Source organism: Ranitomeya variabilis, chromosome 1, assembly GCF_051348905.1.
Source record: "Ranitomeya variabilis isolate aRanVar5 chromosome 1, aRanVar5.hap1, whole genome shotgun sequence".
Lineage (NCBI taxonomy): Eukaryota > Metazoa > Chordata > Amphibia > Anura > Dendrobatidae > Ranitomeya > Ranitomeya variabilis.
In genome coordinates this window covers 360,343,775-360,371,440 of record NC_135232.1, presented here as the reverse complement: position 1 = coordinate 360,371,440, position 27,666 = coordinate 360,343,775, and the positions used below count along the sequence as shown (strand labels likewise).

The window sequence follows — 27,666 nt, the reverse complement described above, 5'->3', positions numbered from 1 at the left end:
CCGCTGACAGGCAAGGTACGCTGGGAATGGGCATGCCCAAGTGACATCGGAGGGGGTGTGCTGGAGGCAAAATGGCGGCGCCCTGGGCAAAAAAGCTGGCCGGGACATGTGGAGACTTGTCACATCCTGGCGGGGGGGCAGTGGGAGGCGGAAAGCACGGTGGATCCCTTATAAAATGAGATGACCACAGAAGAGACGCTTATGTCTAAAACTCCCCATCATGGAGAATCTGAGAGAACAACAGCAGCAGCAGCTGCAGTAGCTTTTGCAGCAGTTGCCAATATCAGTGCCTTGTCATCAGCTCGGGCGCACTAAAGCCCCCGTCTCACATAGCGAGATCGCTGCTGAGTCACAAGTTTTGTGACGCAACAGCGACTTCAGTAGCGATCTCGCTATGTGTGACACGTACCAGCGATCAGGCCCCTGCTGTGAGATCGCTGGTCGTGTCGGAATGGCCTGGACCTTTTTTTGGTCGTTGAGGTCCCGCTGACATCGCTGAATCGGTGTGTGTGACACCGATCCAGCGATGTCTTCACTGGTAACCAGGGTAAACATCGGGTTACTAAGCGCAGGGCCGCGCTTAGTAACCCGATGTTTACCCTGGTTACCAGCGTAAATGTAAAAAATAACAAACAGTACATACTCACCATCTGATGTCCGTCAGGTCCCTTGCCGTCTGCTTCCTGCTCTGACTGACTGCCGTACAGTGAGAGCACAGCACAGCAGTGACGTCACCGCTCTGCTGTTAGGGCCGGCACTTAGTCAGAGCAGGAAGCAGACGGCAAGGGACCTGACGGACATCAGATGGTGCGTATGTACTGTTTGTTATTTTTTACATTTACGCTGGTAACCAGGGTAAACATCGGGTTACTAAGCGCGGCCCTGCGCTTAGTAACCCGATGTTTACCCTGGTTACCCGGGTGCTGCAGGGGGACTTCGGCATCGTTGAAGACAGTTTCAACGATGCCGAAGTCGTTCCCCTGATCGTTGGTCGCTGGAGAGAGCTGTCTGTGTGACAGCTCCCCAGCGACCACACAACGACTTACCAACGATCACGGCCAGGTAGTATCGCTGGTCGTGATCGTTGGTAAATCGCTATGTGAGACGGGGCCCTAAGGAGCAGCTGTTCCAAGTGGCAGGAGTGGCAGCCGTCCCGGTCAGAGGTCACAGGACTCCTCGGTATACAGGTGGGACGTCGTATGTACCCTCGATCAGCCTCTGAATCTACGAGAATGTCACCTTTTGTTAATAAGGGCCATTTCTTGCTTAAATCACTAGGGGCCTAGGAAGGCTAGCAACAAAAAGAATAAAGAGTGTGCCCTTTGTAGGACCCCGCTGGCAGTTAATTGGCAGAAAACTATACGGGATGAGACCCCTGACTTCGCCACGAGGCTTAGGTCCATGATCAGGACTAAGGTGCAAGGTTCCCTAAAGACCCTGTTTAAAAAAAAAAAAAAAAAAAAAGGGAACAAGAGAGCTCAGGAGGTCGTTACGGAATCTGAGGCATCTCCACAGTCTGTTGGAGAATGCCATAGTGAATCCCCGTCCTCCTCCTCATCATGGACAGTGATACAGGTGTGGCCAACCTTGCTTTCCCGGCTGAGGATACAGATAGGTTGGTTAGGGCAGTCAGGTCAACAATGGGCCTGAAGGATGAGAAAGCACCTAAATCCCTAAAAAATATAATATTTGGGGGTCTAGAGGAAAGGCGGAAGCGCACCTTTCCTGTTAAATCCAGGATACGAGCGCTCATAGCTAAAGAGTTGAAGAAACCAGAAAGATCTGGTAGCATGCCCTCATCTTCAAAGAGGAGATACCTCTTTGAGGAAAGAGACTCCGACAGTTGGGATAAAATCCCTAAAATCGACGGGGCAGTGGCAAAATCCTCTAAGAGGTTAGCCCTGCCCTTTGAGGATTCCGGCACACTTAGAGACCCATTGGAAAAAAACAAAGCTGATGGGTTCCTGAGGCACACCTGGAAGACAGCCGCAGGGAGTCTGAAGCTGGCAATAGCTGGGACTTGTACTGCCCGCTCCCTTATGATCTGGCTGCAACAAATGGTGGAGCAGCTATAAGAGCAAAGTCCCAAGAGATTAAATCTTGGCCAATATGACTCTGTTACAAGGAGCAACAGCCTTTCTGGCAGACACCTCAGCAGATTCTGTGAGGTTGGCGGCTAGGTCGGTGAGCCTATCCAATGCAGCTAGATGGGCCTTTTGGCTGAAGGGGTGTCCCGGAGACCTGCCTTCAAAAAATCGACTCTGCTCCATCCCATATGGCCATTTTCTCTTTGGACAGAAACTAGAAGACATTCTAGAGAAGGCAGGAGACAAAAAGAAGGGTTTCCCTGCTGAAGCTAGGAAGCCTTCCTTTTAGAGGAGTAAGATTAATAGGGGATATCCTCTGAGAGAAAGGAAGAGCTTGGAGTTAAAGGATAGAAAGGAGTCCAGATATATGTCCAGAGGACCCTGTACATCTACTAAAAAAGCCCTCCCATTGACGTCAGGTCAGCAGTAGGGGAAAGGCGCTCCCTCTTTCTCCCTGCCTGGGTAAAAATCCCCCCAGTGGCTGAATCTTGGGTATCATCAAAGACGGTCTGAAAATAGACTTTGTCCATCCACCTAGCCAGACCTTTGTAGTAACACCCCGCAGGAAATCACCAGGAGAACAGCTGGCCCTGGAGTTAGAAATCTTGGAACTCTTACAAAAGCGTGTTCTGTGTGATGTCCCGGTGGAAGAGATAAGAAGGGGATTTTATTCCCCCCTCTTTTTGATAAAGAAGCCGGTTCTCTAAGAACTATTATTAACCTGAGGAAGCTTAACCAATGGATTGTGAATTATTCCTTCAAGATGGAGTCAGTGAACACATCTATAAAGCTGTTATTCCAGAATTGTTTCATGGTGGTTATCAATTTGAAGGATGCCTATTATCACATCCCAATCCATCGGGGCCATCAAAAATTCCTGAGGGTGGCCTTCCATTCGGACTGTCAATAGCTCCAAAAGTACAGTTAGGTCCATATATATTTGGACAGAGACAACATTTTTCCAATTTTGGTTATAAACATTACCACAATGAATTTTAAACAAAACAATTCAGATGCAGTTGAAGTTCAGACTTTCAGCTTTCATTTGAGGGTATCCACATTAAAATTGGATGAAGAGTTTAGGAGTTTCAACTCCTTAACATGTGCCACCCTGTTTTTAAAGGGACCAAAAGTAATTGGACAGATTCAATAATTTTAAATAAAATGTTCATTTCTAGTACTTGGTTGAAAACCCTCTGTTGGCAATGACTGCCTGAAGTCTTGAACTCATGGACATCACCAGACGCTGTGTTTCCTCCTTTTTGATGCTCTGCCAGGCCTTCACAGCGGTGGTTTTCAGTTGCTGTTTGTTTGTGGGCCTTTCTGTCTGAAGTTTAGTCTTTAACAAGTGAACTGCATGCTCAATTGGGTTGAGATCAGGTGACTGACTTGGCCATTCAAGAATATTCCACTTCTTTGATTTAATAAACTCCTGGGTTGCTTTGGCTTTATGTTTTGGGTCATTGTCCATCTGTAGTATGAAACGACGACCAATCAGTTTGGCTGCATTTGGCTGGATCTGAGCACACAGTATGTCTCGGAATACCTCAGAATTCATTCGGCTGCTTCTGTCCTGTGTCACATCATCAATAAACACTAGTGACCCAGTGCCACTGGCAGCCATGCATGCCCAAGCCATCACACTGCCTCCGCCGTGTTTTACAGATGATGTGGTATGCTTTGGGTCATGAGCTGTACCACGCCTTTGCCATGCTTTTCTCTTTCCATCATTCTGGTAGAGGTTGATCTTGGTTTCATCCGTCCACAGAATGTTCTTCCAGAACTGTGCTGGCTTTTTTAGATGTTTTTTAGCAAAGTTCAGTCTAGCCTTTTTATTCTTGATGCTTATGAGTGGCTTGCACCGTGCAGTGAACCCTCTGTATTTACTTTCATGCAGTCTTCTCTTTATGGTAGATTTGGATATTGATACGCCTACCTCCTGGAGGGTGTTGTTCACTTGGTTGGCTGTTGTGAATGGATTTCTCCTCACCATGGAGATTATTCTGCGATCATCCACCACTGTCTTCCGTGGGCGCCCAGGTCTTTTTGCATTGATGAGTTCACCAGTGCTTTCTTTCTTTCTTAGGATGTACCAAACTGTAGATTTTGCCACTCCTAATATTGTAGCAATTTCTCGGATGGGTTTTTTCTGTTTTCGCAGCTTAAGGATGGCTTGATTCACCTGCAAGGAGAGCTCCTTTGACCGCATGTTTACTTCACAGCAAAACCTTCCAAATGCAAACACCACACCTCAAATCAACTCCAGGCCTTTTATCTGCTTAATTGAGAATGACATAACGAAGGGATTGCCCACACCTGCCCATGAAATAGCCTTGGAGTCAATTGTCCAATTACTTTTGGTCCCTTTAAAAACAGGGTGGCACATGTTAAGGAGTTGAAACTCCTAAACCCTTCATCCGATTTTAATGTGGATACCCTCAAATGAAAGCTGAAAGTCTGAACTTCAACTGCATCTGAATTGTTTTGTTTAAAATTCATTGTGGTAATGTCTGTAACCAAAATTAGAAAAATGTTGTCTCTGTCCAAATATATATGGACCTAACTGTATTTACCAAGATAATATTGGAGGTGATTGCCTACCTTCATTCTCGAAACACCGTTATCTTCCCATTCCTGGACAATTTCCTTATAGTCAGAAGGTCAGAAGATCACTGTGCAGAACAGCTGAGGGAGGTAATGGTGGTCCTAGAAGAGCTGGGCTGGATGGTAAATGCCCTCAAATCGGGACTAAAACAAGAAAGGATACAGGCCTTCTGGTGTTGATTTTGGAGTCCGAGCGCCAGGTCTGTCTCCTGCCAGAGGACAAAATAGCCAAGGTACTGGTCCTGGCACTGTCAACGATAAATCAGCCAAGAATGACACTAAGAAAAACAATGTCCTTGCTAGGATCCCTAACATCTTGTATCCCAGCAATAAGATGGGCCCAATTTCACCTAAGTCAGCTACATTGGAAGGTCCTGTCTGCACTGAGGTTGTTAAAAGGGCATTTCGAGGTAAAGTTACATCTTTTTTCTGCAATAATGGATTCCCTGACTTGGTGGACAGTAGGAAAACATTTGTCGCCAGGAGACCAGTGGATAAGACCAGTGGAAGATGTTATCACAACAGATATGAGCAATACCGGATGGGGGGCACATCTAAAGTCTCACTCAGTTCAGGGGACCTGGTCTCCTCTAGAGAGGGGCCAAGGTTCTAACTTTTAAAAGCTGTGGAAGGAGCCTTGAGACACTTTCTCCCCTTCCACCGGGGTCACCATGTCAGTCATGCCGGACAATCGAGCAGTCGTGGCTTATGTCAACCACCAGGGGGGGGGGGGAACAAGGTCTCATACCCTAATTATGGCAGCAGACATCCTACTCCAGCTAGTGGACCAACACCTACTGTTCCTTATGGCACTTCACATAAGGGGAATAGACAACACAAAGGCAGACTTCCTGACTCGTGAGGATGGTCTCAATTCTAAATTCCCAAATTTTCCAGCAGAGTGCCGACACGGGGGCGGCCGGAGATAGATCTGTTTGCCAGCTTACACAACCGAAAATCAAAGAACTTCTGTTCGTTAAAACCAAGGGAGAAACCATTTGCAGTGGATGCTCTTCAGATTCCCTGGAGTTTCAGGATGGCCTATGCATTTCCTTCATTTAACGATGATTCCAACAGTCGTGTGGAAGATCAGGAAGGATCAGGCAAGGGTGATTCTCATTGCTCCATTCTGGCTGAAGAGACCATGGTTTTTCCTTCTAAGGCTAATGTCCGTGTGCTATCCATTGATAATACCAGAGATCCTGGACCTTCTTACCCAGGGACCGGTCTACCACTCAAGTGAAAGGCTTCCATCTAGCAGCATGGAATTTGAGAGGGCATTACGGAGTCGGCAGGGGTTCTCGACAGGGCTAGTCTCCACCCTTTTGAAAAGTAGGAAACAAATTACATCAAGGATCTATGGTAGAACATGGAAGAGATTCCTGGAGTTTTAATTGCAGCCCTTGGGAGTGAGGCCCTGGTTGGGTGCATTCTAGAGTTTCTGCAGTCGGGGTTGGAACTAGGGTTAGCAACTAACACTCTCAAGGTGCAGGTATGGGCCCTGGGTGCCTTGTATAATTGGAACCTACCAGCAAATAAATGGGTGTATTGGTTTATAAGATCCTGTAGTAGATCCAGACTGGTTATAGTCCCAAAAATTCCTCCATGGGACCTGAACCTAGTTTTAGAGGTGCTAACTAGAGACCAGTTTGAGCCCTTACAGGATTAATCTGTGAAGTTCATCACACTTAAGATGGTTGTACTAGTGGCCCTGACATCAGGGTGAGCTATATACAGGCCCTGGTTTTTATTCCCCACCCTACACACAGGTGTGTGACAACAGAGTTGTTCTAAGGCTGGACACGGCATATCTCTCCAAGGGGTTTCTTAAATTCCATAGGAGCCAAGAGATTACATTGCCCTCTTTTTGTAATAACACTAAGAATCCAGGAGCAAGAAAAATTCCATACCTTATGTGGGGGATTTCTACGGTTTATGCACATCAAGGGCTCTCCAAACATGACACGGCGTCCGCTCTCAATTCCTGCCATTTTTGTGTTCAAAAAGTCAAATGGTGCTCCTTCTCTTCTGAGCCCTGCCGTGTACCCAAACAGCAGTTTTCGGCGTGACTTCGGACGTCTATGGAGGCAGACGTGTGAAGAGGGAGCTCCAGGGGAAAAATCCCTATACGCGACTTCCACAGCATATTTTGGAGGCCCCTTGCCACATAATCCCCCTTCATCATCCCCTGATACCAAGGGGAACCCCTCCAACCAACTTCCTCCTCATCTCTGTCCCCCAGAACAGCTCCAGCCGGAGCAGGCCTCTGGGGCCCATCAGGCCTAGTGAACAGGAAGGCCCTGCACGGCAGTGAAGAGGAGGACTCCTCCCCTGCCAGATATTCACTTCAGGAGACTAAGCGCCGCAAGCTTCCCCCTCCAGGAGGACCTGCAAGCAGCAGAACGGAGGTTCCGGCCCTGCGCTCCCTCCGGTAAGCTGACACAGCGGGCATCCCCGAGCGGCACAGCCCTGACTGTGGGCCGCGGCGTCAGACGTCCCCTCGGAGTGCAGCGCCGCTGCGGACCCGCCCGAGAAGATCAGCAGCAGCCGGCGACGATTGCGACACTGTAGCGGCGCCCCCGGGGAAGCACCGCCTGAGGAGCAGGACAAGCGGTTCAGCCCGAGAAGCAAGCCGCTCCACAGTGCCCCGGACACCGGCGCCGGCTGATCGGCAGGTCCCGGACCCCAGCGATAGGAGTCCAGCGGACGGCGGCTCTGCAGAGGCGCCGCTGGTGATCCAACTTACCCTCACCCTGCCCTCCGATCCAGCCCCGGATCTTCACAGGAAGCTCTCCGGCACCAATCCGCAAGGTCAGTGGTCTGGAAAAATCGAGCCCTCGGCTCCAAAGCGGCGATTCTCGGAGGCCTAACCTAAAAAAGTAGTCCCCAAACAACCACTCACATTACCGCAAAATCGCGGTGAAAAAAAAGAAAAAGGGGGAATTAACTCTTTAACGCTCTTCCTATATCGACCCCCTAATTCATCCACTTGGGGAAAAGGAATTGAAACATCTTTTATTAAATCTCAAGGCTTCCTCAATAAAAGCCTATGGGAAGTAGTTCCGGTCGCTCCCTGTAGGAATAACTACGCCGGCACCATCCCAAGCGCCCTACAAAGCTGACAGCAGAGAGCAGAGTCTGCAAAACAACGCTCTTGCTCTCACTGTAAAAGGCACACTGTAATTAAGCCTCCATCTTCTAAAAGGTAAACAAAACCAGAAACGCCTCCCTCTCACAGCCCTCACAGAATACCTACTTTTTGACAGGAGTAAAACACTCTCTTAACCTTAAGGCCCCGTCACACTTAGCGACGCTAAAGCGATCCCGACAACGATACGACCTGTCAGGGATCGTTGCTGCGTCGCTATGTGGTCGCTGGTGAGATGTCACAGTGAGATCTTCCCAACGACGCAGCAGCGATGCGGCGACCTGTAGCGACCTGTACAACGATGTCGTTGGTCGTTGTGACCCTGTCACAAGGCAGCTATTATGATGATTCAGACCTCGATGAGGGACGTCCTGTGGTCGTCGTAGTCACACAGGCGTGCATTTGCGTTGCCTTTTCCGCGCCCATTCAGTTCCGATTGGTGGTCGCTACTGTGTTCTGATTGGTGTCAGAAGAACCGTTGAAGAATAGATAAATCGAAGAGGAGTTGCAGGCCGGAGAACTCTACAACGATCTGCAAACCACCACGCGGTCAGGAACAAAGGATGGAAGCGCTACTATGTCGCCTTCTGTTGAAGGCATGACCGCCAATCAGAACGCAGTAGCGACCACCAATCGGAGCGGAGGGGTGCGGAAAAGGCAACGCAAATGCACGCCTATGTGTCGGTGTCTGAGTCGTCAACGAGGTCGTTGGTAAGGTGTCAAACACAGCGATGTGTGCTACCCAGCGGGACCTCAACGATCAAAAAAAGGTCCAGGCCATTCCGACACGACCAGCGATCTCGCAGCAGGGGCCTGGTCGCTGCTACGTGTCAAACATAGCGAGATCGCTACTGAGGTCGCTGTTGCGTCACAAAACTTGTGACTCAGCAGCGATCTCGCTTAGTGTGACGGGGGCTTTAGCCACATAAGACTTAACTGTGGGGCATAGCACTAATTGGTCAACACCCATTAAAATCTGCTCTGACAGCGTCCATTAACCGCTACCATGAATAACGCAAAATCTAAAGGGAGAATTAACCCTTCCACTCCAAAAAAACCACTCTACAGCCAAAAACAGGACAAATCTCTGAGTCGCAGGGACCTAGAGAAATCCAGACCTAGCTCCTTCTCACCCAGGCGCAGATCTAGATCCCCCAGGAGAGACACACCTCATTTAATGGACTATGGGTCCAACAACAAATCCTTTGATAACAAATCCTCTCCTACAAAAATGGACTCCCCTGCCAGCTTAAAGAGATCTAACACAGGAGCCACGAATGAGAAATATGATTCTTATGGGAACTATTCAGAAGCGGAGGAAGATGTTGTATCTAGTGACACATCCCCCAATCAATCCCCACAAAAAAGTAAAACAAAATATGATGACCCAGAACCCAACAGGGGCGTCAAATCGGCAGGCACATACTCACACACGTTACAGGCCAAAGCCAACCAGATCAAGAGGATCTAATAAATTAAAATAAAAAACATAATGGACGATAAAATAAACTCCCTGGTAAATACAATGAAAAGTGAAATGGACTTAAATTTCCAAAAATATTGTGACAAAATCGACAAGATTGACAAACTGACCAGACACGAGGAGAGGCTGAATAGACTGGAACATAGGTCGTCTATCTCTTTTGACGAGCTGGATAGGATCAACTTTGAAATGAAACACCTGCGATCTAAATTGGCAGACCTCGAAGATAGAGGCAGGCGAAATAACCTAAAAATTAGAGGCATATCAGAGGACATACCCCAAGACCAGCTGTCTTCTCACCTCAAAAATATCTTCAAAGCAACTCTGCCAGACCTCTCAGACCTAGACCTCACGATTGACAGGGCCCACCGGCTGCCCAAACCCCCCAAGGTCTCTGCGGATCTACCTAGACACACCATTTTAAAACTCCACTTCTTTAAAACCAAAGAATCCATTCTCAACTATCTTAAGGAAAAAAGAACATTCCCAGAGCCCTATGGAGATTGAAAAGTCTTCCCAGACTTCTCAATGGAAACCCTAGAAGGCCGCAGAGAATTTAGACCTGTGACTTCAGCCCTCAGGGAAAAAGGAATAATCTATAAATGGGGCTTCCCGTTAAAATTATTAATTTCACATCGGGGAAGAATCATTCCGATCCACTCTGTCGAAGATGGCCTTCGTCAAGTCACTTGACCGTTGAACTACTTCCATCCTATCACTCAGCTGGCCTACTTTTTTCTGTTATCCAATTGTGGGGGTCTCCCTCTTAAATTCTAGATGGGACATCTCCCCTATTCCCGTTCACTTTCAGTAACCTCCTCTTTTCTATTTCCAGGTAGTTCTGTTGACCTACTTGTGCAGTTACTGTTTTATTCTACTGTTATTTTATCTTTAAGATTTCACCCAAGAACCGTCGGCTCAAGAACCTCTCAAGAAGAAAGATCTCTGTAGTCTATAGGTTATAACCTTACTTGTTTCAACACTAATCTTTCCTTTTCAGGTTACCTTTACCCCCAAATGCTAGTGTTACCTTCTTCGTCTTCATCATCTGGGGTATAATATAATGTCAGTCAAAATCCTAACATATAACATTAGAGGGCTAAATAGCCCCCAAAAGAGGCACACTCTGTGGAGGGAACTACTTAAATCCCAGGCAGACATTGCCTGCATCCAAGAGACGAAGTTCTTGGCAGGGAATCACCCCTACTTTAATCACCGCAGCTTCCCTCATATCTTTGAGGCCTGCAACTCAAGTAAAAAGGCTGGGGTGATCACTCTGATCAGGAACTCCGTCCCCTTCGAGGCTCCTGAGGAACATGCTGATATTGGAGGCAGGTATCACATCTTAATTTGTACCATTAATGGTCAGACATGCACCCTAGCGAATTTGTATGCTCCAAACAAAAATCAGATTAGATTCCTTTCTAAAACGCTGAAAAAGATAAACGAAGTCAAGAGAGGCACCTTGATTCTCCTGGGAGACTTCAATATAACCCCAGACAGAATCCTAGATTCCTCATCAAACTCTAGACCTAATTCAGACAACTTAAATTGGTGGCTGGACAGAAATGAACTTTATGATATTTTCAGATGCCTGAACTCCTCCTCCAAGGAGTTCTCTCACTTCTCCTCAGTCCATCATTCGGCATCCAGGATCGACTTGATCCTATCTGACATTTTTTCCCTGGACAAATTTAAAAAAGTATCCATAGGCGACAGAACGCTATCGGACCACTCCCCAGTTAGTGGTGAAATACTGATTGGCCCTTCCTTAAAAAACATTAAATTATGGAAATGCAACTCTCATATCCTCCATGATTCCATCCATATTGCCACAATCCAGAATACTTTAACCAACTATTTCAAGGAAAATTCCCCAGAAACAACCAACCCTCCTAATAACTGGTGCGCCCATAAAGCCGTTATCAGAGGCACTATAATGAATATCTCCGCCAAAATAAAAAGGGAGAAAAGGGAAAAAACTCTGAATTTACAAAAATCTATTCGCACACTCGAAAACACCTTAATAGGCCTCCCCTCCCCCTCACCTAAGATGCAATCCGACCTCCTTTCCCTAAGATGGGAACTTAGGTCCTTAATATTTTCTCCCTATGAAGCCGCCCTCAACTCCTCTAAATTCAAGGTCTATTCGTCCCTGAACAAACCCACCAGATACATGGCCAACAGAATTAAAAAACTAAGGACCCAAAACAAAATAAACAGAATCTCCTCCCCAACAGATGGCACTCCACTAACCCACCCCCAAGACATAGCAAATGAGTTTTCCAAATACTATTCCAAACTCTATAACTTAAATTCAGATCCTACCTCCTCTCCCCCAAAAGAACTAGACATCAGAACATACCTCGCCAACATTAATCTGCCGTCCTTAACAAAAGAAGAGACTGAATCACTTTCCGCTCCCTTCTCCATCCCAGAGGTAGAGGATACCATAAACCACCTTAAACCCCACAAATCTCCTGGGCCAGACGGCTTCAATAATGCTTACTACAAAGCCTTCAGCAAAATCCTTGCCCCCCATCTAACAGAGCTTTTTAACCACGCTGCCAAAATAGGGTCCTTCCCACAAGAAATGCTGGAGGCGTCTATCATTCTAATCCCCAAACAAACAGGTGACCCCACTTCCCCCAACAATTACAGACTGATCTCCCTGTTGAACACAGACATTAAGATCTTTTCAAAAATTCTTGCCAACAGGCTCAGTGATATCCTACCTAACCTTATAGCGAACGATCAAATGGGGTTTGTCAAAAATAGACAACCCGCCGACGCCACGAGAAGAATTCTGAATTCCATCAAACTTACAAATCTTACTAGATCACCAACAGTACTTATATCCCTAGACGCCGAGAAAGCCTTTGACCGCATCGACTGGCTATTCCTCAAACAGACCCTAATTAAATTTGGCTTCAACAATAACCTTATCTCCACATTCATGACACTCTACAAGTGTCCCACGGCAAGAGTTATCTGCAACAACCATATCTCGGACGTTTTCCCCATCAGCAACGGCACGAGACAGGGCTGTCCCCTCTCCCCCCTACTCTTCAATCTGGCACTAGAACCTCTGGTAGAGCATATCAGACAAAACCCTTATATAACTGGAATACCCGCAAATAAGTGCCAGCACAAGATCAGCCTGTTCGCGGACGATATTATCCTGACTCTCACAAATCCAGTATCCTCCACACTAAAAACCCTGAACGAATTGAAGACTTTTTCGGCCCTTTCTAAATTTAAGATCAATAACTCAAAGTCCAACATCCTTCCCATACACGTTAGCCAAAAAGAAATTCAACGCCTAAACACCTCTGTATCATTTAATTGGTGCAGAGAAGAATTCCCTTACTTAGGTGTCATCATCAACAAAAACCTAGAAAAAACAGCCACATCAAATATGAAAAAATTAACTGACTCAATTTTAAAAGACTGCATTTCCTTCAAAGACAGGGACCTGTCCTGGTGGGGGAGAAATTTGGCAATCAGACTATTTACGCTCCCCAAAATCCTATACATCTTTAGATGCATCCCACTCCCCATCTCCACGTCCTACCTGACGGTGATACAAGCTCATCTGAATAACTCTGTTTGGAACAATAAAAATCTAGAACAGATACTAGATCTCTATATAAGAAGAAAAACCATGGTGGAATGAGCCTTCCGAACATTCATGCTCACTACCACTCACTTCTTCTTAAACAGAGCGCCCACTGGTTTTCAGACCAAAAAACCCCGGCTTGGTACGACTTGGAGTTGGAAATAAACGAGGGCAAGCCACTCAAATCTTTGATCTTTAAAGCCATAGCTAGCTCCCACCTAAACACCTCTAAGCACCCGATATTCCAAGCAATTTCCCTTGCCTGGTCCAGAGTATCCAGAGTAGAGGGCCGCAGCCAGAACAGATCCACTCTCCATAAGCTACCTCTCACATTTATCTACTCATATTTTAACCTACCTCTGCCCCCCTTCTGGGCCGACCTAAAAATCCTAACCCTGGGGGACATTTCGGATGGTCCTAATCTTTTGAATTTTAGCTCCCTAAAGTCCAAATTCAACGCACCCTCGTCCTCCTTCCTTGAATACATTGTATTGAGGGAAAACGTTAAACTTTTTCTAGGCCTCAAACTTAGATTTTCGGAGCCATCTTTAAAAATCTTAACCAACCTAAACCACCGAATATTCTGGGGCCATAAGTTTATTTACGACTGCTTCAATAAAGACACTACTTTTGTAAAAAATGCTTATATCCTAGCTTGGGAGAAGTCCCTAAACTTATCCGCTTCCACAGACGACTGGGAAGAGGCTTTTTCAACCACATACTTCTCCACAATCTCTATGTCCCTTCTAGAATCCCATTTCAAAATTTGTTCCAGATGGTACTACACCCCAACTAGACTCTCACACATAAACCTGTCCATCTCCCCTCTCTGCTGGAGAAATTGCGGATACAGGGGTGAGTTGCTACACGTTTTCTGGAACTGCCCCATTGCTACTACCTTCTGGTCAAACATCTCCTCGATAATCGCCAAACTTCCAGGCCCTACAGTCACCCTTTCTCCTCAACTAGCTCTCCTCATTGGACACCCACCTCCTAGACAGTTCTCTGGTAAAAATAATCCTACACCTATGCAGGGTCGCCAAAAACTCCATAGCATACCACTGGAAAAACACGACCCTCCCCAACGAAACCACTATAATTAAATTAATGTCGCAACATAGGGACCTCGAACTCAAATTCGCTTTATCCAATAACGAGTTTAGCAACTTCTACCAGAAATGGTATAAGTGGGACCAGTTTTTTCCTCCTTGAATGTCTGCTGCTACCTCAACTCACTTTCACTACCATAAGGTAACATAAGATGGCACCTGCCTCACACCTAATTCCTCCCTGATAGCATATCTGCCTCGCCTGGGAGCTCTCTACTTATATAGCCTCTGCACTAATCTTGCTGTTAGAATTAATAGTCCGTCCAAGGGACATGAGCCAAAGTATGCCTAGCTCGAGGGCTTGACCCTTGCTCTATACAAGTTAAAATGTACCTAATCTTGTACCTAAAATGTACCTGATGTACCTAAACCTAATGTTCCTGTTTCCTGCTTACGTTATACATTATATTTTATATAACGAACAGTTATTAGACAGTTTGCTCCAAGGGCTACGTCCCTTGCTTCATTAAGGCTTACTGTAGCCTCTCCGCACTTTGTGTGATTTGTTTGCTTCACTTCCCTTTTTTTTTTTTTTTTTTCCTGAACACCCATACCCCCCCCCCCCTCCCCTCTTTTTCCTCCCCTGTTCATTATACTTGTTAAAAAAATAATAAAACCTTGGAAAACACATATTGGCGTACTCAGAAGAAATTGCACAACAAATTTGGGTGTCTATTTTATCCTGTTACCATTGTGAAAATAAAAAATTTGGGGCTAAAGTAACATTTTGTAAAAAAAAAAAAAAAAAAAAGCTTTTTTTTTTTTTTTCCTTCCACATTGCATTAATTCCTGTGCAGCACCTGAAGGGTTAATAAACTTCTCGGGTTTTGAAGACTTTTAGGCGTGCAGATTTCAGAATGGTGTCACTTGGGTATTTTCTGTCATTTAGGCCCTCCTAAATGTGAGGTCCCCTAAAAAAAAAAAAATGGTTTTGTAAATTTTGTTGGAAAAATGGAAAATTGCTGATTAGCTTTTAACCCGTCTAAATTCCTAACAATTTTTTTTTTTTTTTTTTTTAAATATTGTGCTGATGTAAAGTTGACATGTGGGAAATGTTATTTATTAACTATTTTGTGCAACATGACTTTGATTTAAGGACGTAAGAATTAAAAATGTTTCAAAATTTGCAACATTTTGAAAATGTTCTCCAACTTACCGATACTTTCACAAATAAACGCAAAAAGTATTGAACAAATTTTACCATGGTCATTGAAGTACAATATGTCACGAAATAATCAATCTCAGAATCACTGGGATCCATCGAAGCGTTCCAGAGCTATAACCTCCTAAAGTGGTCAGACTTAAAAAACTAGACCGTCATTAACTTACAAAGTGGCTTCGGAACTTAAGGGGTTAAACACAGGTTGTAATGTAACAAAATAGGTAAAAAGCCAAGGGGGTGAATATTTTTACAAGTCACTAATGTTAAAATTAATTGGAACAATCAAAATTGCGACTTGTCCTACATAAAAAATAAAATCCAAGCCATCGTATATCTGTATGGAGAAAAAAATAAAAGGTTATGACTATTTAGAAAAGAAGTAAAAATAAAACACATATAAATCCTCAATTCCTTCCAGCTCCCCATACTGCTTTTCTTCCAGTGCTGCCCTGGTCTCTGTGATTCCTTCTCTGGCCAGACGGGCATGTTACTGTGTCACAGGTGTGATTGGGTGCATTGGTCACATGTTTATTTTAGAGCCTGCTATAGGAAATAACATTTCAGGGATGGAAAACCCCTTTAAGTTAGCAGAATGGACAGCTAGGTTTACATAATTTGTCTGGAACCGTTCTTGGGTGTATGTTCTTCTTGTTTCTGGCTTCCAGATGATTTCAATTTGGATCCTTTGATATGTATTTTTGTCTTGCAGCCCTCCAAGCCACAAGATTGTTGTCAATGGGAAAGAATGTATTAATTTTTCATCATTTAATTTTCTTGGCCTTCTTGATAACGATAGAGTTAAGGTTGGTAACGATCTGTATTGTGCTCAATCATTGTGTAAATATGACATGTTTTAGTAATATAGTAATACACTAAATTCTGCAGAATCTCATGCAAATTGTTCTCCTTTAATAAGGTCTGACAGACACTGAGATCTCGCTTCCATATGTCCTTTAATATTTCAACATCCAGTATTACACAAGGTCGCCTGATCTCAAATCCACCACCTCCCCTCCGTGGCTGACCGGATTTCTGGCATCAACATCTGACAGTGGGAGTGCGTTCCGTGACTGCTGCAGCCAATCAACTGATACTGATCGACGAAATTAAATAGCTGCAGCGCTCATGTGATTTTTTCCCCCCCGCCAGATGTTGAGTCAAGGCTCCTCATGGAGTTAAAAAATAATCACACCCCACTGGCACAAACAAGATTCAGTTAAAATGTAATAAACTTTCTGAGGAAGCTTCACCTTGTTAAAGGGAATCTGTCACTAGGATTTTGCCACCCCTTCTGAGAGCATTATGATGTAGGGCTAGAGACCCTGATTTCAATGATGTGTCACTTACTAGGCTGCTTACTGAAGTTTTGATAAAATCACTGTTTTGCTTTTTAAGTGGCAAAAACCTGGTGACAAATTCTGTCTAAATGTTTTCTGGCGTCTCACTTAAAGAATATCATTATTTTACCACACCGGTATGCATTTATACCGTACCAGTAGGAAGTGACCCAGAGAAAAGAATGTTAAAAATTAAATCTTTATTGGTTACATATGTAAAAACAAGAAATGAATTCTAAAAGGCAGGGGAGTGAAGAAATAACCTCCAAGAAAATTCTTACTACATCTACTAAGATTAAAGTGAACCTGCCAGCTTGCCTTGCGGCATGAATACCCTTTCTAACAACAATTTTTTCTTTTTTTCTTTTTTAAAACTATTTTATCATTTTGGCAATATGTTAATTAGTGGGTAACTAGTCGTGCCTGTGTGTTTTTTTTCGCTGAAGCAATTGTCCCACCAATCATCTAATCTTGTATTATTTGCAGAGTGCAGCATTGGCGTCACTTAGAAAGTATGGTGTTGGAACATGTGGTCCAAGAGGGTTTTATGGTACATTTGGTAAGTAGATTACTTGTGGGGTCTCTAAATCAGCACCAGCTGAATATCAGGACATTGCAGCACGTACCTGCTGTGCCTACTTATTGCAGAAGGAGAGACCCACTTGTGAGACACCCATGTGCTACTTAGGGCCTCTAGTCAGAGGTTCAGGCAGACACTTTCTGGCATTGTGCTGAAAATAACTGTTTGCATATTTCACAATTATTTATTATGTCCATTTTTCCGTTTGATTCTTTGCTTTACTTTACTTGTCTGTGATACCTCAAGTGGCCATTAGAGGGCAGCCTTTCCCTACTTTTCTGATCAGTGGAAACAACCAATTTCTGCATAATAAGCTTTACATTTTCCCTAAAAATACCATGTAATGTTATACAGATTGTATTTAGTATCTGCTACAGAGAATAACTGTAATGCCGTATTTTTTGTCGCTTTTTTTTTTATTTTCTTATAGTAGTGATTAGCGATGAGTGAATTGATTTGTAGGACCCTAGTCTAGCTGTCATGTCACTAATCCATGAGCCCTGGATGGGAGCTAAGCACACCTCCTTCTACTTGGCAGAATCCCCAGCGTCTCTTCTGATTTGCAGGTTCACCTCGACATCTTTGTTGTGGTGTGACACACTTCGCTCTGGGCCTACTATTTATAAAAGGCACCGAACTCTCCAGAAAGCAGGAGGCAGTTGGCAGTGCTCCTATCTGCTAGTCGCTGACTGCTGATGTCTTTCACATCACCTATCTTTTTCCATGTCTTAGAGATATGTCAGACATAATCTGTGTCACTCCCTGGATCTATTGGGTGCTACCAAGAACCAGAAGGGTGCGGCTCTCCATAAAGAGTTAATTCTGGATCGTTGTTTATTTTGAATTCAGAATATTTGTAGTATATCCTTCTTGTAAATGGTAGTGTGGGGGAAACCATAAAGGTTTTATGGGCAGTTATCGGGGACATGAATGCCCCAAGATTAAAGAACAATATGTGCTCTTCACAAAGTGTGGAGATTCCGCACAAACCCATTTCAAAGCTACCACTGCTTCTTCACACGTCTTTAGGATGTTTTCTGGAGGGTCCAAATATGTCTGCCACCTTTTTCTGTGGAACTGGCTAACCACACTACTTGACTCCTTCACAAACTTTCTTGCAGATGTACATTTGGAACTGGAAGAAAGACTGGCCAAGTTTATGAGGACAGAAGAAGCAATCATTTATTCCTATGGATTTGCCACCATTGCAAGTGCTATTCCAGCTTACTCGAAACGGGGAGACATAGTGTTTGTGTAAGTGCAGAGTTTTCATGGTCTGTTATCATCGTACTTCTAGATCTAAATGTGTAAAAGAATTACATGGCCTAAAAGTGCTGACATCCTCACTGCTGAGTGGCACCCTCCCACTGAAATCAGTGGATATCTGTGGTCTATTGCTTCAGATAGCGTCCCTGCCCGCCTGTAGCATGGCTAGTAAGCTGTTTAATAGCACTCATACTTTACAGAGGTTATTTAATGACCGATTTGTGGCGTATCGCTGGAATTGTTACATCGGTGGTGAAACAACAAAGTTTGACTCTTCTTTCTCCGATTTGGCTCTAAAATTTAAAATTTGCTTTTGCCATCAGTGGATCTGATTATTACATGTGATCTCTTGGCAAGGGTTATTCTCAAGTTGTCCTTCCTTAGACTATGTTCGCACTTTTGGTGACTTTTTGATGTTGCATATTTTCTGCACCCATTAAGTAAAATACGTTACTTGCATTTTTTTCTTTTAGAAAATATGGAGTGTAAAAAACGGATCAAAAACTCATCATGGGAACGTGGCGTAGCCCTTTCATTCTTATTACGTCTTGGTTTGTAGCAGGGCAGGCACTGCTCCTTGACTGATCTCTCTAATGAAAAGTAGAACTCTCCCATGAGTGGAACTATAAAACTCCGCACAAGTTTTGCTGTGACACATTCAACATTCAGTGGTTGTTCTGGAGTGTACACTGCTATCACTACGTTCACACATGGGGATAAGGCTGCGTGTCCACGGTCAGGATGGCCGGCGGTATCGTCGGAGCGCTAAGCCCCGCCCCCTTCTGGGACGCAATGATGCCGGATGTGTTCATTGTACACATCCGGGATCATCGCACCCCAAACATAGGGCCCTGTGTTATTCCTTGCGGCGACGCAGCGTCGCCGCAAGGAACACGGACATGCTGCGATCTGAAAAGACGCGATGCATGTCCGGAGTCGCAGGGCCGCCGCGTGCGTGTTTCCACGCATAGTGGACACGGGACTTCGAAAAATCCCCTCCACTATGCTGGAACATCTGGACGCTGCGTGTTTCACGCTGCGGCCCCACGCAGCATCAAACACGCAGCGTTTCCTGACCGTGGACACACACCCTAACAAGGTTTTTGAACAAGCTCAGAGCTGTGATTAGCAGACCTGCTGGTGATTTAGAACTGCATCTCTTCAGGAAGTGAGCAGCTAACTGCTGTATAGAAATCAATGGCCTGGAGACAAGTGAAAAGAAGGTCCGGCTGGTAGGTTAAGAGTTAACCTATCTTCTGGAATGTACTGCACACTCTGACCAGGTTCTGGAGGTCAAGCTCCATGGTAATGAGCTGCACACCATAAAAGATGAACACTGTAATTGCAGGTGAATTACAGCAGAGAGAAAAGCAAATCAGTTGCATTCTTGTTTATTTTCATGGATTCTTAGTAATTACTGAACTTGAGAATACCCCTTGAAATATCTTCAAGGGTGGGTATGATCAGGTGGCGAGATCGGCATGGTGAATTATTATTATTTATTTATGTAGCACCATTGATTCCATGGTGCTGTACATGAGAACAAGTTACAGATATCACTTACAGTAAACAAACTAACAATGACATACTGATGCAGAGGGGCGAGGACCCTGTCCTTGCGGGCTTACATTCTACAGGATTATGGGGAAGGAGACCATAGGTTGAGGGTTGCTGCAGCTCCGGCGTTGGTGAGGCGGTAGGCGGTTGTTAAGCCCCCGTCATTTTCTCTGTGACTTAATGTTTAATATTCTGCGTAACACGGGTTTACTGCTTTAGTAATGATGTGGCTTCCTGGAAGGAAAACCTTGCTGAGAGAAACTGTATCAATGGGTGATCTGACTAACTGTTCTAACCTGTATTTTCACTTTGTAATCCAATCCACATTTTCCTCGTTGCTAAATCATTTGGATAGATCACTATTGCTCAAACAGATAATGCATCTTAAAGGATCATTCAAAGGCTTCTGTCTTCCTCATCAGTTTAAACAATTCAAGTGAAGTAATGTTGCTTTTGTTCCATAATTTGATACTATTACACACACTCCCATTTTGGTAAAAACAAAAATCTAATATATACAGTGGGGCAAAAAAGTATTTAGTCATTCAGCAATAGTGCAAGTTCCACCACTTAAAAAGATGAGAGGCGTCTGTAATTTACATCATAGGTAGACCTCAACTATGGGAGACAAACTGAGACAAAAAAATCCAGAAAATCACATTGTCTGTTTTTTTATCATTTTATTTGCATATTATGGTGGAAAATAAGTATTTGGTCAGAAACAAAATTTCATCTCAATACTTTGTAATATATCCTTTGTTGGCAATGACAGAGGTCAAACGTTTTCTGTAAGTCTTCACAAGGTTGGCACACACTGTTGTTGGTATGTTGGCCCATTCCTCCATGCAGATCTCCTCTAGAGCAGTGATGTTTTTGGCTTTTCGCTTGGCAGCACGGACTTTCAACTCCCTCCAAAGGTTTTCTATAGGGTTGAGATCTGGAGACTGGCTAGGCCACTCCAGGACCTTGAAATGCTTCTTACGAAGCCACTCCTTCGTTGCCCTGGCGGTGTGCTTTGGATCATTGTCATGTTGAAAGACCCAGCCACGTTTCATCTTCAATGCCCTTGCTGATGGAAGGAGGTTTGCACTCAAAATCTCACGATACATGGCCCCATTCATTCTTTCATGTACCCGGATCAGTCGTCCTGGCCCCTTTGCAGAGAAACAGCCCCAAAGCATGATGTTTCCACCACCACGCTTTACAGTAGGTATGGTGTTTGATGGATGCAACTCAGTATTCTTTTTCCTCCAAACACGACAAGTTGTGTTTCTACCAAACAGTTCCAGTTTGGTTTCATCAGACCATAGGACATTCTCCCAAAACTCCTCTGGATCATCCAAATGCTCTCTAGCAAACTTCAGACGGGCCCGGACATGTACTGGCTTAAGCAGTGGGACACGTCTGGCACTGCAGGATCTGAGTCCATGGTGGCGTAGTGTGTTACTTATGGTAGGCCTTGCTACATTGGTCCCAGCTCTCTGCAGTTCATTCACTAGGTCCCCCCGCGTGGTTCTGGGATTTTTGCTCACCGTTCTTGTGATCATTCTGACCCCACGGGGTGGGATTTTGCGTGGAGCCCCAGATCGAGGGAGATTATCAGTGGTCTTGAATGTTTTCCATTTTCTAATTATTGCTCCCACTGTTGATTTCTTCACTCCAAGCTGGTTGGCTATTGCAGATTCAGTCTTCCCAGCCTGGTGCAGGGCTACAATTTTGTTTCTGGTGTCCTTTGACAGCTCTTTGGTCTTCACCATAGTGGAGTTTGGAGTCAGACTGTTTGAGGGTGTGCACAGGTGTCTTTTTATACTGATAACAAGTTTAAACAGGTGCCATTACTACAGGTAATGAGTGGAGGAAAGAGGAGACTCTTAAAGAAGAAGTTACAGGTCTGTGAGAGCCAGAAATCTTGATTGTTTGTTTCTGACCAAATTATTTTCCACCATAATATGCAAATAAAATGATAAAAAAACAGACAATGTGATTTTCTGGATTTTTTTGTCTCAGTTTGTCTCCCATAGTTGAGGTCTACCTATGATGTAAATTACAGACGCCTCTCATCTTTTTAAGTGGTGGAACTTGCACTATTGCTGACTGACTAAATACTTTTTTGCCCCACTGTATTTTGGATTATTATTTATTATGATTATACATTTTTATAGCGCCATTTATTCCATGGCGCTTTACATGTGAAAAGGGGGAAAATATAGACATACAATAAACATGAGCAAAAAACAAGGCACACAGGTACATAAGGAGGGAGGGCCCTGCCTGCGAGGGCTCAGTCTGCAGGGAATGGGTGAGGATACATTAGGAGAGGGTAGAGCTGGTCGTGCGGCTGTTCAGTAGGTTGAGGATCACTGCAGGCTGTAGGCTTGTCGGAAGAGGTGAGTCTTCAGGTTCTTTTTGAAGGTTTCTATGGTAGGTAAGATTCTGATGTGTTGGGTTAGAGAGTTCCAGAGTATGGGGGAAGCACAGCAAAAGTCTTGGATGTGGTTGTGGGAAAAAGAGATAAGAGGGGAATAGAGAAGGAGATCTTGTGAGGATCGACGGTTGCGTGTAGGTAAGTATCGGGAGACCATGTCACAGATGTATGGAGTAGACTGGTTGTGGATGGCTTTGTATGTCATAGTAAGGGTTTTGAACTGTAGCCTCTGGACGATAGGAAGCCAGTGAAGGGCTTGGCATAGGGGAGAGGCTGGGGAATAGCAGGGAGACAGGTAGATTAGTCGGGCAGCAGAGTGTAGGATGGATTGGAGTGGTGCCAGAGTGCTAGAGGGGAGGCCAGAGAGTAGGAGGTTGCAGTAGTCAAGGCGGGAGATAAGGGTGTGCACTAGTGTTTTTGTGGTTTCGTTGTCGAGGAATGCGCGGATCTGGGAAATATTTTTGAGTTTGAGACTGCAGGAGAGGTAAGGGCTTGGATATGTGGCTTGAAAGAGGGCAGAGTCGAGGATCACCCCGAGGCACCGGGCGTGTGGGACTGGGTAAAGTGAGCAGCCATTGACATTGATGGATAGGTCTGGTGGAGGGGTAGTGTGAGAAGGGGGAAAGATGATGAATTCTGTTTTGTCCATGTTCACTTTTAGAAAGCAAGCAGAAAAGAAGGCAGTGATGGCAGACAACAGTGTGGGATTTTGGTGAGTAAGGAGGTGAGGTTAGGTCCGGATAGGTAGATCTGCGTGTCATCGGCGTAGAGACACTGTGGTGAGGTTAGGGATGAGGTAGGACGGGAGCGGATCAAGCGTGCAAGTGGTGAGATGTGATCTAGACAGGAGGGTGGAGAGCTGATCTTCTGTCATGGTGGAGAAGCTGGTTTTGGAGGAACAGGGTTGAGCAGCTAAGAGGGGCATTGGGCGCTGCGGGCCAAAGCTTTCTCTGATCGTATCGATCTTCTGAAAGAGGCAAAATATTCAGCAGAAATGAGGGGGGAGGGAGGAAGTGTTGGGGGACGGAGTAGAGATTTGAAAGTGTTGAAAAGCTGTTTAGGGTTGTGAGACAGGGAGGATATGAGAGATGAGAGATAAGTTTGTTTTGTGGCAGTGAGCGTGGACTTGAAGCTGGCGAGAGACTGCTTGTATGCGATGAAGTGCTTGGCAGAGTGGGATCTTTTCCATCTCCGCTAAGCGACCCTGGAAGCCCGTCTCAGTTCTTTCGTCAGGCTGGTCAGCCAGGGCTGTCTGTTGATTGTACGAGTTTTGCTATGCATGAGGGGGGCGGCCGAATCAAGTGTAGCTGTTATTGTGGTGTTATAAAAAGTGGCAGCAGCATCTGTGTCATGAAGGGAAGCTATGTCTGTAAGAGGGAGAAGGAACTCAGAGAGTGATTGTAAATTGAGGTGTTTGAGATTTCTGCGAGGGTGAGGAGTTTGTGGAGTGGGGGTTGCGCACTAGGAGAGGAGAGAGAAGAGAATGTCAGTAGGTTGTGGTCAGACAGGAGGAGAGGTGAGTTGGTGAGATTAGTAAGGGAACAGAAGCGGGTAAAGATAAGGTCTAGTGTGTGACCATCTTTGTGAGTGGCTGCAGAAGACAACTGAGTGAAGCCGAAGGAGGCAGTAAGCGATAAAAGTTTAGAGGCAGCTGAGGTGGAAGTGTCAATGGGGATATTGAAGTCACCCATGATGATAGTGGGGACGTCAGCAGAGAGGAAATAAAGTAGCCAGATGGTGAAGTGGTCGAGAAAGGTGGTGATGGCTAGTTCTGGGGGGCGGTAGATGACAGCCGGCTGGAGGGGGAATAGATGTGGACGGTGTGCACCTCAAACGAGGGAAGAGTAGTGGAGGGTGGTAGTGGGATTGGAGTAAAGGAGCAGGTGGTGGACAGGAGCAAGCCAACTCCTCCACCACGTTTGTTGCTGGGGCAAGGGATGTGAGAGAGGTGGAATCCGCCATAGGAAAGCACAGCTGTAGAGGATCGTGGCAAGGGGTTAGAAATGAGTGTGGGGAGGTGTTGAGGAGGGCCAGGATTTGGGGATACGTTACCAGCGATGAGGAGCAGCAGACAGAGCATTAGAAGATGGGAGCAGGATAGGACATGATGCGGCCGTGTGTGTCTGGAGAAAGAGGATTGTATGTGGAGGAACAGCTGTGAGGAGGAGGTGAGATGGCTGGGGAGAATAGAGGGTGAAATTACTAATTCCTTACTAGGTGGGGGGATTACAGGAGGTAGGGAAAAAAAGAAAAATAGGTGTGAAAGAAAAAAGAAACCAAAACATTGTAGTCGTTTGATATTCCGTTACCTTACAGTCAAATTCCAGTCCAATTCAAGTCTAATTCAAAGTATAGTAATTAGAAATCTGTAATGTGAAAGATACATGGATCAGACTGAAGTCTTGATCAGACTCCTGGGTCTGAATATATCCCCAGCAAGGGCAATGAGTAGGTGGGTGGGTATGGCGAGACCAAATGTTGAGTTAAGCAAAGTTCATAAAGAGAGGGAGGGGTTGGAGTGATCACTCAAAGATATGCCAGGGTAACATAATGAGAGACAAGAAACAGGTCATGGAAACGAGATGATGGGTAAGAAAGCATACCAGAAAGAGATTATGTGCTGCACATAGACACTCAGATGCCAGGGAAACCATAGAAAGTCAATGCAATATACAGAGGTTATGGAGGAGATTAGTCTTGGATTAGTAGAACGGAGAGCAGATTCATACCCATGACTATAAGTGTGCGGAGATAATGGTCTAGCCCAGACACCAATTGACTGGCCCATCTTACTATAAAATGGAAAGCACTGCACAGAACATAGAAAGGGTTTATTTGTTGAAGCTTTTGCGTCAGGGCTTTATAATGTACTAGATGGCAGCCCGATTCTAAAGAATCGGGAGTCTAGAATCCATATATACTTTATTTATTCAAATGTAAGAATAATACAATTAATAAATAATAGTAAGAAAGAACAAAAAATGGCTGCACTCACCAGCTCTTGACAATTCTTGACAGTACGGCACATTTCTGATTGGTCGCTCGCGGCAGGCGGCAACCAATCAGAAAAGTGCCGCGCATCACGAAGGCATATATCTTTGTCCACCCTGAGCGGGTGTAGGACGCTGGTGACGTCACTTATCTCCGGACATTATCTCCGGACAAAGCCACGGAAGTTGGCACAAATTGCCGGAAGTAGTATTCTAGGCAATTATATATTAGATTTTAATGTTATCAGTGTTTACCTTTGAACGTTTATATTGTATTGTCCTGTCACCAGCCATGTGTACGATTATCGGCCGAAAGCCTCTCTGGAACCAATAATCACCCCATGTAAAGGTATCTTTATAAGTTAAAGATTCAGAATACTATGACTTTTATCATATCCTGAACAGTCAAGTTTTTTTATGAACCGTTAAGGTTTTCTGGTTGAAAAAAAACTGAGTGTTTACAGTTTGAAACCATAAAATGTTGAAAAATTATGTCATTCTTGAGTATATCACTCAATGGTGCTCATAAACGTGTCAAATTTGATCTATAATATACTTTAATATACGTTACTTTAATCTTTAATATACTTAAGAACAGGGCCCCAGACATCACACAGGGGGTCTGAAACACCGCACAGTGGTCCAAAATATCGCTGTGCTCTGCCTGGGGCCCCATATGCTGCCTGGGGCCCCTGTGCTCTGCCTGGGGCCCCTGTGCTCTGCCTGGGGCCCCATGTTCTGCCTGGGGCCCCTGTGCTCTGCCTGGGGCCACTGTGCTCTGCCTGGGGCCCCATATGCTGCCTGGGGCCCCTGTGCTCTGCCTGGGGCCCCATATGCTGCCTGGGGCCCCATATGCTGCCTGGGGCCCCTGTGCTCTGCCTGGGGCCCCATAGGCTGCCTGGGGCCCCTGTGCTCTACCTGGGGCCCCTGTGCTCTGCCTGGGGCCCCTGTGCTCTGCCTGGGGCCCCTGTGCTCTGCCTGGGGCCCCAAGTTCTGCCTGGGGCCACTGTGCTCTGCCTGGGGCCCCTGTGCTCTGCCTGGGACCACTGTGCTCTGCCTGGGGCCCCATATGCTGCCTGGGGCCCCTGTGCTCTGCCTGGGGCCACTGTGCTCTTCCTGGGGCCCCATATGCTGCCTGGGGCCGCTGTGCTATGCCTGGGGCCCCATATGCTGCCTGGGGCCCCTGTGCTCTGCCTGGGGCCCCTGTGCTCTGCCTGGGGCCCCTGTGCTCTGCCTGGGGCCCCTGTGCTCTGCCTGGGGCCACTGTGCTCTGCCTGGGGCCCCAGTGCTCTGCCTGGGGCCACTGTGCTCTGCCTGGGGCCCCATAAGCTGCCTGGGGCCCCTGTGCTCTGCCTGGGACCACTGTGCTCTGCCAGGGGCCACATATGCTGCCTGGGGCCCCTGTGCTCTGCCTGGGGCCCCATATGCTGCCTGGGGCCACTGTGCTCTGCCTGGGGCCACTGTGCTCTGCCTGGGGCCACTGTGCTCTGCCTGGGGCACCATATGCTGCCTGGGGCCCCTGTGCTCTGCCTGGGGCCCCTGTGCTCTGCCTGGGGCCCCTGTGCTCTGCCTGGGGCCCCTGTGCTCTGCCTGGGGCCACTGTGCTCTGCCTGGGGCCACTGTGCTGTGCCTGGGGCACCATATGCTGCCTGGGGCCACTGTGCTCTGCCTGGGGCCCCTGTGCTCTGCCTGGGGCCCCTGTGCTCTGCCTGGGGCCACTGTGCTCTGCCTGGGGCCACTGTGCTCTGCCTGGGGCACCATATGCTGCCTGGGGCCCCTGTGCTCTGCCTGGGGCCCCTGTGCTCTGCCTGGGGCCCCTGTGCTCTGCCTGGGGCCCCATGTTCTGCCTGGGGCCCCTGTGCTCTGCCTGGGGCCCCATATGCTGCCTAGGGCCCCTGTGCTCTGCCTAGGGCCCCTGTGCTCTGCCTGGGGCCCCTGTGCTCTGCCTGGGGCCCCTGTGCTCTGCCTGGGGCCCCTGTGCTCTGCCTGGGGCCACTGTGCTCTGCCTGGGGCCCCATATGCTGCCTGGGGCCCCTGTGCTCTGCCTGGGGCCCCATAGGCTGCCTGGGGCCCCTGTGCTCTGCCTGGGACCACTGTGCTCTGCCTGGGGCCCCTGTGCTCTGCCTGGGGCCCCTGTGCTCTGCCTGGGGCCACTGTGCTCTGCCTGGGGTCCCATATGCTGCCTGGGGCCCCTGTGCTCTGCCTGGGTGTAGGACACTGGTGACGTCACTTATCTCCGGACATTAGCTCCGGACATTAGCTCCGGACAAAGCCACGGAAGTTGGCACAAATTGCAGGA

General features: G+C 46.4%; 1 protein-coding gene across 1 annotated transcript in view; it reads left to right on the top strand.

The window, feature by feature from the left end:
• Positions 1-27,666, top strand: part of SPTLC1 (serine palmitoyltransferase long chain base subunit 1) — a 96,414-nt gene that overhangs the window by 30,751 nt on the left and 37,997 nt on the right. The window contains exons 4-6 of the mRNA XM_077299927.1: positions 15,922-16,015; positions 17,036-17,108; positions 18,251-18,383. Coding sequence (XP_077156042.1) covers positions 15,922-16,015; positions 17,036-17,108; positions 18,251-18,383 — 300 coding nt within the window. The remainder of the gene's footprint in view (positions 1-15,921; positions 16,016-17,035; positions 17,109-18,250; positions 18,384-27,666) is intronic.